We start from the raw sequence: 12,484 nt of genomic DNA, 5'->3' as shown, positions 1-12,484 counted from the left end.
GGGGGGGGGGTGATGTTCTGCTTTTTAGACGCAGAACCAAATTTCCTGTGAAAGCAGGTGAGAGGAGAGCAGCTGTGGGGGGGGCGGGGGGCATGGCCCTGAGGGGAACCCAGGCAATGGCGTTTAAAACATGCCCCTGGGGGCGCCTGGGTGGCGCAGTCGGTTAGGCGTCCGACTTCAGCCAGGTCACGATCTCGCGGTCCGTGAGTTCGAGCCCCGCGTCGGGCTCTGGGCGGATGGCTCAGAGCCTGGAGCCTGTTTCCGATTCTGTGTCTCCCTCTCTCTCTGCCCCTCCCCCGTTCATGCTCTGTCTCTCTCTGTCCCAAAAATAAATAAACGTTGAAAAAAAAAAACAACAACAACAACAACAAAAAACATGCCCCTGAATGTTTGGGCAAGAAGGGGCCTCAGAACTAGCCATCTTAATCTAAACTTTATCACAAGGACATTGGTGGATTCCAACAAAAACCCAGCCCTCAAAGGTCCCATAGATGCCTCCTCTTCTAAAGCACCCTTCAGAGTGGCGATTCAGTGCTCGTTTATTAAGCACCCGTGGGTGACCTTCTAGTGTAGACGTTTAGGGCACAGATTGCCTGTGCCAGCCACTGGTTAGCTGTGTGACCTTGGGCATGTTACTTAACCTCTCCGAGCCTCAGTTTCCCCACCGGCAAAATGGGAATGGTAATCATAGAACCAAGTGCGTGAACTGCTGTGAGGATTAAGTGAGTTAATACACGTAAAGTATCGAGAAGAGTGCCTGGTTTATGGTAAAGGGCTCTGTAAGGGCACTTTCATAGAATGCATCTCATTTGATCGTTAACAAAACTTGGCAAAGTTGGCATTAACCTCAAAAGAGGAAACTGAGGGGCGTCTGGGTGGCTCAGTCGGTTGAGTGTCCGACTTCGGCTCAGGTCATGATCTCACGGTTCATGAGTCCGAGGTCTCTGTTGGGCTTACTCTTATCAGCACGGAGCCTGCTTTGGATCTCCTGCCCCCTCTCTCTCTGCCCCTCCCCCATTTGTGCATGTGCGTGCATTCTCTCTCTCTCTCAAAAAACAAAACAAAACACAAACATTTAAAAAAAAAAGAGGAAACTGAGGCTCAGAGAGGTGAAGTGACTTGTGCAAGGTCACACAACAGACAAGTGGAGGGGAAAGAGAAAGCAGTCAGTTACGGGTGACTGAGTGCAGTGCTCTTGGAGGGCTTTACGTGCCCTTCCTTGTTAACACTCTGTATGCATTATGACCACTTCTGTGCATTTATATGTGACCTCAGTTCCCAGCACAGAGCCAGACTTGAGGAGGCATTCAGTTTAGGTGTGAATGAATGAATGAATGAATGAATGAAATCAGTGGCTTGATCTGTGTACTTCTAGCACTTGGCCCAGCTCCTCAGCAAGTGAGCTGCTAGCGGCAATGGGATGCAACCCTGCTCAGGGCCTCTGTGGCCCCCCTCAATGCCACCTCAGCTCTACACGGAGAGGACACCGGCAGGCCTAAGAGTCCCCCTGCACTGGCAGTAGGCAGTAGCTTCAGTGAAAGTAAAGGGCCTGGAGACCGCTCCTGGGGAAGTCCACAGCGACAGTGCTGGGGGCAGGGCAGAGGCCTCCTGGCGGGGTTTCCTGTCAGGGCTCCAGGCCCAGCCTTCAAACAATGGCAGCAACTCCAGAATCAGAAAATCAAAAGAAAAAGGGCAAAATAAAAGTCCGGGGGTGGGGGGAATTGAGGAATTCCGTTTGGGGTCTAAGCAACTAGGATGGGGGACCTGCTTGTGACCTGGGTGGAAATGATGCAGTCAGAGGCCTAGCTCCCCACCTCACCTCACCCCAGCCCTGAGCTTGGCCCAGGGCAGCCCTTAGAGTCCCTCTGTCTCCTGCTCACCTCCTCCAGGCAGTCTTCTAGCAAGTAGGGTCTTTTGAAACCCAAATCTGACCAAGTCACCCACTCCTTAAAAACTCTTGCTGCCTGGGGCAATGGCCTGGCACTAGGGGGTCCTTTGTGGTAGCCTTTGGACCCAGTTCTCACCCACCTGCACTGTGATCTGGGGTTCCCTGAAGGCAGGCACAGACAGGATGGAGGCAGTAGAAAGGAGCCAGTGATCTCACAGTGTTCCCCTTTCCTTCCCACCCTACACAGAGCCATGAGCCACCAGATCCTGCTGCTCCTGGCCGTGCTGACCCTGCGCCTGGCCACCTCCCAACACCGAGACAAGGTGCCCTGTAAGATGGTAAGAAGCCCCACCTAGGCAGGGTAGGGCCCCTAGGGTGTCCTGCCGTCCCAGCCCCACAAGCCAGAAGTCAGAGGAGTTAAGAGAGGAAAGGGAATGCATTTATTTTTTAAATTTTTGTTATAAAGTTTATTCATTCATTATTTCAGAGAGAGAGAGAGAGGGAGGGAACAAGTGGGGGAGGGACAGAGAGAGAAGGAGACACAGAATCCGAAGCAGGCTCCAGGCTCTGAGCTGTCAGCACAGAGCCCCAGGCAGGGCTTGAACTCAGGGAGATCTCAGGGAGATCGTGACCTGAGCCAAAGTCGGATGCTTAGCCGACTAAGCCAGCCAGGTGCCCCAGGGAATGCATTTAATGCATTTAAATCTTATATTTAATAAGTACCTACTAGAATGTTTAAATACCTTCTGCACTATTAATCCTGTTGGGTAAGTACCATTATTCCCATTGTATAGAATTGGAAACAGCTGTTTAGAGAGGTTAGGTTACTTGTCTAAGGTCATTCAACTAGGACCAGGGGGCTGATATTGGACTTTCTTCCCCAAGCTGCCTCTGCAGGGCAGTGGACCCATCTGGGTGATGCAGAGTATGTGTATGTGTGGGGAATTGGGGGTGGGCCAGCTGGGTCCCTCATGCAGAAAATCTCTTTCCTAACTGGGGTCCTTGACTTGGGCCTGTGTGCTGCTTCCCTGATGGGATGCCTCTCACTCAGTACTGCCAAGGCCAAATGCTACCTCCTCCAGAAAGTCTCCCCTGACCACTCCCAGGCTGCTCTGGTTCTGTTTGCTTCCTCTTTCTGGACCCTCCTACTGAGCACGTGGGGTAGTGGGTGAGTGGGTCCAAGCCTGGTTCCCCTGCCAGACCAAGAATTTCTTGAGGGCAGAGAGGTAAGGTTTGATTCACTCTGGGTCCTTTTTCTTGCCCCGAGCCAGGCAGACTAGCCCTGAAGTCACTGGGACCCCGCAGGATACAGGGAAAAGGGACCACCTAGGTCCACTTATAAGTCACCGAGGTGAAGGCCAGAGTCAGGCTGGAGAAGGCACAGGCCCTCCAGCAGCCCCACCTGGACCTGGGGCCGGAAGCTCATGATACAGGTGGGGCAGCTGCCTCAGGGGCTGGAAGGGCCGGCAGCCCTTCCCTGGGTTGGCGGGGTCCTAGTGAAGGGGCTGGACCACCCAACAGGCAGAGGGAAGCTGAGTGAGCTTTGCATTCTGGGTAAAAGTGCATTCAGAAAGCACTTTCTGAACTACCATAGAAGATCAATATAGGAGTGACGATGACTTTCAAAATAGTGAAAAGAAGTTGCCACATACTAAGGGCTCGCGAGGTACCTGCACCAAGCTGGGGGCTTTCTCTCATTTTATCCTACAAAGAACTCTTTTCAGCTGAGGACACCGAGGCTGAGAGAAGAGATGTGACCCACCAGGGTCATACAGACAGGAAGCAACAGAGCTAGGACTTGAACCCAGGTCTCCCGAGCTGGTGCTGTCCCCTGCCGGGTGCCTCTTTCTACCTCATTTCCCTTCTATGCGCAAGTGGCAAAATGGGGTTGGGTGGAAAGTCCTCTTCCCTCCTAAAAAAAAAAAAAAAAAAAAGCAGGGCAGTGGCATGCTGGCATCCCAGAGACAGCGGGTAGCAGATTGTCAAGGACAGCTCTGAACTTGGCCATGTCAGCCATGCTGGAGGCTCAGAGCCGAAGGCGCAGCAGACACCCTTAGAAACAGAGTTCTGAGAGCCACCCTGGCCTTCACGCTCCCTCCTGGACTGGCAGCCCAGAGCCTCCCTGCCAGCCTTCGTGGGCATCAGGGTGGAAAGCAAGTCTTAGGCCCTGGGCTTGGCCAGCTTTGTGTCCTGGCTCAGCTCTCAGGGGCTGGTGTCTTGGGAGCCTTTGAGTATCCAGAGGCGAGATGGGGTGTGGGATAACATGGGTCCCAGTACAGTGCCCCCCATACGGCAGATGTTCGGCAAATGGTACCATTTACTGTGCTGGAGTAGTCAATGTGGGTGCTGGGCCAGCTGAGGGCCCAGTGATCAGAACTCAGCCGGCACCGACAGGAAAAGGAACTCACACTGGTACCCTGGAGCCTCTGACCGTCAGAGCTGGGGGAAGCTCACCCCCCTGCCCTGAGCCTCAGTTTCCTTAGGGGGTACAGCAGGGTAAATAAATGAGGCAAGGGGTCTGCGCACTCCGCCATGGGGCCTGCCACAGAGCTGGCGCTCCGTGACAGCCACGGTCATTGTGTTCCTTTTGCTGTTTCTTCCTTAAGTCAGGATGGTCCAGGGAGCTGAGGATGGAGGTGAGGCCGTGCCTAGTGGCCCGAGCTGGCAGAGAGGGTGTGAGGGAGGAAGGGGCAAGAGACGGGAAGGGCTGGCAAGGTGACAGGGCTGGGTTTCTGGTTCGTGGGGGCGCCCAACTGCGGGTGTATCTGTGGGTCTCTGAGCCCTCCAGGAAGCTGCTTTGCTGGAGGTGGTAGGAGTGGTCACTGGGCTGCCTGGAACAGGGAAGAGTCACACAGATGCCTGATGAAGACCCCCCCCCCCACCACCACCACACTCACCTTGGGGTTCTGCGGAGGAAGCTGAGAGCTGGGCCAGGCAGGGGGCTCCCAGGCTGCTGTTCCTGCTGTGTGGGCTCAGCCACTAACTCACTGTGACCTTGCATAGGTCACTGCCATCTTCAGGTTCCGTCTCCCCATCTGAGAAGTGGGTGGGCCAGAGTCTTTTTACTCTAATGGGCTTTGAGTCCAGTTTGAATACATCGACTCTCTTTTTTCTTTCCTTGCAGAAAGGTGATTGATTCAATCCCTCAGACCTTTACTAAGCCAGAGATGTCCATGACTCATTCATTAAAAAAAACTGATTGAGCCCCTTTTGTGGGCCAGGTCCAAGGCATCCCCATCAATCGCACCAGTCCCTGTTAGCTCTGAGCTCCCTGCGCAGCAGGTCCCACACAGACAGTCACAATCTGGGGCCAAAGCTCTGAGAGAGGGAGCACCGGGGAGAGCCCGGGAGGGCCGGGGAGAGCCCAGAGGAGACCCAACCTGCCCAGCTCAGTACGTTGGGCTCACTCTGCAGATCTGGGTGGGGGTGGGCCTAACCAGTGCAGGGAACAGCAAGGAGAAGGCCCAGAGGTAGGTGTGGGAGGGTATGAAGAGCACTGCTCAGATGTTGTCACTGCATGTGGGCTGGGCAGGAGTGGGCTGGGGGGAGAGGGGACAGGTTGGCAAGGGCTACAAACAGTTTTGAACCCCACTGAGGGTCCTGGACTTTGCCCTGGAGGGGATTAAGCAGAGAGTGGCACAGAGTTTGTTTGTTTGTTTGTTTGTTTGTTTGTTTAGCAGTTGCCAGGCATTTGACTGGTGGAGGGGTCAGAAGGGGTCAATGGATACAGAGAACCCCGGGGCGGGAATAGGCCTGAACTGGGTGGTTGTGGAAGTCAGACCGTTTCCTGGGAAAGGCTGCATTCCTGGGGTCCTTGTAGGGATGAGAAGGGGAGACTGTATCTGCACAGAAAGCATTCAGGCTCCAGAAGGCACATGCACTAGAAGGACGAAAGTTGGGCCTTTGATCGTGAGGAGACCTGGGCTCCAATCCCAGCTCTGCTCCTCATCGGCTGAGCGATCCTGGAGCCTCTCTACCCTCTCTGAGCTTGGGTTTCTGTAAATAGGGGTGATCATATCTGATGGGCTTGCTGCTGCGAGGCTCCAGTGAGACGAGGGGCCTGAATGTGCTAAATAAAATGTAAAATGCTGAGTTGGTGCTGAGGAAGGCTGTTAACTTTCTAGATAAGAAACCAGAGCGATGATGTGATTTGGTAAGGCTCACACAGCAAAATCATATTCTTGTCACCAAAGAATGTGGGTTGGGACCCCGGCCATCTTTCCCCCTGCTTCCTACCCCTATTCCCATCTCCAGAGGCCAGTCTGGATCGGGCCTTGGGAAGCAAGGCCACGGATGGAGGTGGGGCAGGTAGCAGCAGCAGAAAGGAGGTCTCCTCTGGGGATAGGCAGCGAGGAAGGCAGGCACTAGGACCCAGAGCTCTGCCCCCTGGAATGAGGTCTGAGGGTAGGAGGCCAAAATGAGAACTAGTGAGAGGAGTACAAATTGCATTTTGGAAACATTTCTCCCCACATGGTTTCTAGCCTAATAGCAGCCGGGTAAATTTAACTCTCTGGGCCCAAAGAAGGAACCCAGGATATGAACCAGGAGTCCCGGCTATCAGCTTGGCCCTGTTGTCCACTGGCTTGGGACCACTCTAGGTGAAATATGGTTCAGTTTCCTGTAAAATGGGATAATAATCAATGTAGGGTGTTTTGTTAGTTCATTTGTCCTCATATCTGTCTGTTATTTCTGTGTGCATCCATCAAACTTCCTTAAGTCCCTCCCTGATGCCCAGCACAGGACTGAGTGCCAGAAATGGGAGCAGGGGGCAAGATGGAGATCATCCAGACATGGGAGGATTAGGCTGGGGTGGAGGAATGTGGAGCCCTCGCTAGGTCTGGCTGGGGTGGGGGTGGGTAGGAGAGGGGGTTGAGTCATCCTTTCCAGATGCTGTGTCTGGTTCCACCCCCCACTGCACCCACTAATGCCCACTGCTCTCCCTGCCCTCCCCGACCCACCCCAGGTAGACAAGGAGGTCTTGTGCCAGGGTCTTGGCCTGTTCCAGGTCCCCTCAATGCTCCCGCTGGACATCGAGGCCCTCGACCTATCTGGAAACCAGCTGCAGAGAATCCTGGCCTCGCCCCTGGGCTTCTACACAGAGCTTCGGCACCTGGACCTGAGCACCAATGAGATCAGCTTCCTCCAGACAGGTGTCTTCCAGGCCCTGCCCCACCTGGAGCACCTCAACCTGGCCCATAACCGCCTGGCAGTGGGCACCGTGCTGAGCGCCCCTGGCCTGGGCCCCCTGCCGCATGTGACATCTCTGGACCTGTCTGGGAACAGTCTGTACAGTGGCCTGGTGGAGCGGCTGCTGGGGGAGGCACCTGCCCTGCGCACCCTCTCGCTGGCAGAGAACAGCCTGACCCGCCTCGCCCGCCATACCTTCTGGGGCACACCCGTGCTGGAGCGGCTGGACCTCCACAGCAACGTGCTCATGGACATTGAGGACGGCGCTTTCGAGGCCCTGCCGCACCTGGCCCACCTCAATCTCTCCAGGAATTCTCTCACCTGCATCTCTGACTTCAGCCTCCAGCAGCTGAGGGTGCTTGACCTGAGCTGCAACAGTATTGAGGCCTTCCAGACGGCCCCAGAGCCCCAGGCTGAGTATCAGCTCGCCTGGCTTGACCTGCGGGAGAACAGACTGCTCCACTTCCCTGACCTGGCCGCGCTCCCGAGACTCATCTACCTGAACGTATCCAACAACCTCATCCGGCTCCCCGCACAGCCACCCCAGGGCGGTGAGGGCATCCATGCACCTTCCGAGGGTTGGTCAGCCTTGCCCTTCTCGAACCCCAGCCGGAACTCCAGCACCCACCCCCTCTCCCAGCTCTTGAATCTGGATTTGAGCTACAATGAGATTGAGCTGGTCCCTGAGGGCTTTCTTGAGCCCCTGACCTCCCTTCGCTTCCTAAATCTCAGCCGAAACTGCTTGCGAGCCTTTGAGGTGCGGCGTGCGGGCTTCCTGCCTTGCCTCGTGCACCTGGACGTCAGCCACAATGCGCTGGAGACGCTGGAGCTGGGCCCCAGGGCCCTGGGGTCTCTGCGGACACTGCTCCTACAGGACAATGCCCTGCAGGACCTGCCCCCCTACACTTTTGCCAGCCTGGCCAGCCTGCAGAAGCTTAACCTGCAGGGGAACCAGATCAGGCCTTGCGGGGGGCCAGGTGAGCCCGGCCCCTCGGGCTGTGTGGCCTTCTCTGACGTCTCTTCCCTCCGCATCCTGAACCTGGCGGACAATGAGATGGAGGTGCTCCGGCCGGGTGCCTTCCTCCACACGCCGCTTACTGAGCTGGACCTCTCTGCGAACCCAGGGCTGGATGTGGCCACGGGGGCCTTGGCGGGCCTGGAGGCCTCCTTGGAGGTCCTGGCCCTGCAGGGCAACGGGCTGGCCATCCTGCAAGTAGACCTGCCCTGCTTCAGCTGCCTGAAGCGACTCAATCTTGCCGAGAACCGCCTGAGCCGCCTGCCTGCCTGGACGCAGGCTGTGTCACTGGAGGTACTGGACCTGAGGAACAACAGCTTCAGCCTCTTGCCAGGCAGTGCCATGGGCGGCCTCGAGACCAGCCTCCGGCGCCTCTACCTGCAGGGGAATCCACTGAGCTGCTGCGGCAACGGCTGGCTGGCAGCCCAGCTGCACCAGGGCCGTGTGGACGTGGATGCCACCCAGGACCTGACCTGCCGCTTCGGCTCCCGGGAGGAGGTATCCCTGAGCCACGTGCGTCCTGAGGACTGTGAGAAGGGGGGGCTCAAGAACGTCAACCTCATCATCATCCTGACCTTCGCACTGGTCTCTGCCGTCCTCCTCACCACACTGGCCACCTGTTGCTGTGTCCGCCGGCAGAAGTTCAACCAGCAGTACAAAGCCTAGAGAGGCCAGAGACTGTAGAACGGCCCGGCCGGGAGCCCCGCCGGGTCAGCTGGGGAGCCAGAGGCACGGACAAGGGCGGGGGCCGACCCAAGGTCACACAGGGTCTGAGAACTCTGCTCTCTAAATCCCAGCCCAGGGCTCCTTTCCCTGTATCCCGCTGTACTGGCAGGTGACCCACTTCCCAGGCCACACATGTGGTCCAGCTGTGGAAGCCGGAAGTCAAGCAGTTTCAGGAGCGACAGAAAATAAGGTCGACCTATCCAGTCAACGAATCTTCGCCCGGCATCTGTTTTGCACCACATCCTGCTCTGGGGACTGGGGACGCCCGGTGACTGAGACACGTCCCTGCCCTCAGGCATCTCCCGGCCCTGGTGGGGAGGTGGTCGCCAAGCCAGGCAGTGACCACACGGAGTGTGGAGATCCAGGGCCCCAAAGCTCTCCAGCCCCAGCTGGCTGAGTCCTGGGGCTCCGTGGCGAGCCCTGCCTCAGCAGGGCCAGAGCAAAGGAGGGGCGAGACCCAGAAGACTTGTCTGAGCCGGTTCCAAGCAGACTGTTTGTCACGTCTTCTGATAATGACTTTCAGCCTCTCTGGAACATGAAGAGCTTGTGACCGGAAAAGAAGTGGAGCCACATGGATCCGGCTACTAGGCGGGCTGCAGCGGCTCCTGGTTAAGAGGCGGTTGCCCTGGGTTCCGGCCGGGTGGTAGACCATCCCCTTTCCCACTCCAAACAGGCTCTTTCCCCACCTGGCACCCTCGTGGTGCCCACACTAGCCCAAACACCGCTCCAGCCCCGCAGCTCCTCTGCAGGCATATGCAGGCATGCTGTTCAGTCCCGGCCCTACGCCGGCTGGTGAGCCAGGAGTTAGAAGCTTAGGTATCCGGTTCTGTTTTGCACCAGGCTCGGCAGCGGTGACACGTCTGCCTCTTTACGACAACCGTTCTGAGGTTGGTCTTTTATCCCATTTCACCAAAACTCCAAAACTCTCCCTTCAGGGTCCTCCAGCTAAGAAACGACATAGCTGAGATTCAGACTCAAATCCTCCTGTCTCCAGGGCCTGACCTTTGCCACTGTGGGGGCTGTAGGCCGTTAGGTGGACAGGAAATGGACCCACATCGAGGGAACAGGCCCTGGGGGCATCCTGTGCCACGTATACCCACCCACTCCTCTCCCGCCTCTCTCCTAGGCAGGTAGACACAGGCCCTCCCCTCCTCCTCTGCCTCAGTTTCCCTTACTCCCTCCTTTGCAGTCTGGTGTGTATTCACCTTTTTCTGTTTTGCTTTTGTGTTCCCTCTTCTCCACTGAGCGAAGTCCTGAGTTTGAGACTATTGAGTCCAACCTCCCCGTTGCACAGATAGGGAAACTGAGGCTGGGGAAGAGAATGGAATTTGCTGAGAGCTTCACAAGTCGGTGGCAAAGCCTGTGAGAAAAAGTGGGTTCAGACCTCCCTGGGGGTGTGAGGGGGGTTTAGGGCTTGGACCTGAGTGATTCCCTTCTCTCTCAGCTGTCACATCGCAAGATAATGCTGGCTCCAAACTCTTTCGGGTCCCCATCAGGCAGAGACTTTTTCCTCTTAGACAAATGAGTAGAAATACTCATCTGGGTGTAACTCCCTATTCTTCACACCCATGGAATCATGGGCTTTCCAGGGAGCCCTGGGGTCAGCCCAAGACCCTGTGTTACTGTCCCCACCATCTTACCCATGCTTGGCCCGTGGTCTGGCTCACGATGGTGCTTGAGTGAGACAATGAAAACACCCCTCTCTCGGCCCCATTTTATAGACAAGAAAACTGAGGCCCAGAGAGGGTCAAGGACTCAGGGAGTCAGTGGCAGAGCCGGGGCTAGAAGCTGGTATCCTGGCCCCAGCCTGGGGCCCTGGTGGTACGTGGGACAGCCGGGTGGACCCAGCCCTGGTTGGGATCACAACCACAAGTGGTCACTGCACATAAACACTCTTCCTCAGGCCTGGAGGGCGGGGCGTGGGCCCCTTCGTGCCTGATCTTCGAAAACACTACGCAATGCTGCTCTCACCTCCCAGGAGCCAGGCCACAGCCCTGGCCTCGGGACCAGCTCTTTGTATAACCCACATGAATGTATTAAAAAATAATTTGGGAGAAACAGCGTGGCCTAGCCAGCCTCCTCCTCACTGCCGGTGATTGGCCTCATGGCATCCGCTTGAGCCCTGCCCCCTCTGCTTCCACTGCGGGCTTTGGATCCTCATGGCTCACCCATGGAGAGATGGGCTGAGGGCTGTTGAGGGGAGACTGAGGCTCTGGGTCCTCCCCGCCCGGGACCTTGGGGCCTCAGCCCTCATTCCCCTGCCACACCCCTGACCCTTGCACTCAACAAGCCTTGACCCGGCCTGACGCTTCCTCCTTCGGCAGCTCCTGTTCTTACCCTCTCTCTGTGCTCAGGGCCCTGCCTCATCGCAGGGCCCTGCTGGCTCTCCCGCCCACCCTCCGGGGCCTTTCACGGGCCCTTCATTTTCCTCCCTGTGCAGCCTCTCCTCTGTCTTCGCACATTCCTCTCACACCTTGGCTGTGTTCAAGTCTGGCTTATCTGAAAGCTAGTAAAAGACCCTTAAACTGCTTTCCCTTTCCTTCTCCTACCTCATGGGTAACTGCTTGGTGAAGTAGCCCCCCTCTCCCCTCCCTTCTCACCCACCCCAGGTGCCGTTGCCCCTCTGCCCCCGCACTGCCTTGAACTGAGGTCATCTAGGGTATCCTTTGCCAGACTCCGTGCACTCTCCAGACCGTACCTCCTCGACCCCTCAGCTGCAGGGGTCCCTCACCCCATAGTCCCCGTCCCTCACGCCCGGCACTCAGCACACTCGCCTTGGTATCTAGGCCCCCCGCACATGGTGTCTGCCTTCCTTTGAGACCGCTCCTTTTCAGACTCTGCTATGTGCTCATCTCCATCCAGCTTTCTGAGTGGTGATTGCCAGGACCCTGTTCCAGGCCCTCTTCCCTCAGGAATGCCATCACCCTCATGATTGTAGCCACTCCGTTGCTCTGATTCCCACATCTCTAGCTCCAGCCCCAGTCAGCCCTGAGCATCCAGCCCCGATACCCAGAGGCCTCCCCAGCTGGAGAGCTAATGTTCTCCCGGGGGCCAGAGAATTGAATCGATGGGCAGTTGAATGGATGGCTGCAGTTCAAGACCGAGCTTAAAAGAAGACCATGGGAAGGGGAGCAAGGAGGAGACCATTCCTGGTCCCTGGAAGGGAGCTGGAGGGTGTGGGCTGTGAGGTCTCAGGGAGGAGACAAGAGCCACCTCACCTGGGGTGGAGGTGGGGGACAGGTGAGGGGCTCTGAGGTGGAGTCCGGAGGGCAGGCAGTTAGTTACCCCACCCCCCACTTCCCAGACCCCTGTGCCTGTCCTCATGTGGACCCATCAGCCCTTCTCAGCTGCCTGACACCCAGACACTATCCCCTTTAGAAGTGCCTTCTCTTCCCTTCTAACTCTCCCACAAATTCCCACTTAGTGACGCTCCACTTCCTCTGTCTTCCAAGCACCCTGGAGGTTTCTCCACGGTAGCTCCTCCGGGCTGTGACCTCTCACCTCAGAGCTCCTACTCCAAAGGAAAAAAAAAAAAATTTTTTTTTTTAAGTTTATTTATCTATTTTGAGAGAATGAGACACAGAGTATGCGAGCAGGGGAGGGGCAGAGAGAGAGGAGAAAGAGAATCCCAAGCAGTCAGTGTGGAGCCCAATGTGGGGCTTGAACTC

The 12,484-nt window shown here is 56.7% G+C and overlaps 1 protein-coding gene across 4 annotated transcripts in view; it reads left to right on the top strand.

Annotated features, from left to right (window-relative positions):
• Positions 1 to 10,877, top strand: part of LRRC32 (leucine rich repeat containing 32) — a 29,096-nt gene extending 18,219 nt beyond the window's left edge. For 3 of the 4 annotated variants that reach the window (XM_040489425.1, XM_040489424.1, XM_040489423.1), the window contains exons 2-3: positions 2,136 to 2,226; positions 6,852 to 10,877. In XM_040489425.1, the coding sequence (XP_040345359.1) occupies positions 2,140 to 2,226; positions 6,852 to 8,756 (1,992 nt within the window). In that variant the 5' untranslated portion in view covers positions 2,136 to 2,139 and the 3' untranslated portion in view covers positions 8,757 to 10,877. The remainder of the gene's footprint in view (positions 1 to 2,135; positions 2,227 to 6,851) is intronic. The other variant, XM_040489426.1, reaches the window with a different exon arrangement.
• Positions 10,878 to 12,484: the final 1,607 nt, after the last annotated feature.

The sequence above is a fragment of the Herpailurus yagouaroundi genome, unplaced genomic scaffold (genome assembly GCF_014898765.1).
Source record: "Herpailurus yagouaroundi ecotype Mexico unplaced genomic scaffold, PumYag 180, whole genome shotgun sequence".
In the NCBI taxonomy this organism is placed as follows: Eukaryota; Metazoa; Chordata; class Mammalia; order Carnivora; family Felidae; genus Herpailurus; species Herpailurus yagouaroundi.
The sequence above is the reverse complement of the archived record's forward strand: the minus strand, read 5'-3'. Positions and strand labels throughout refer to the sequence as shown.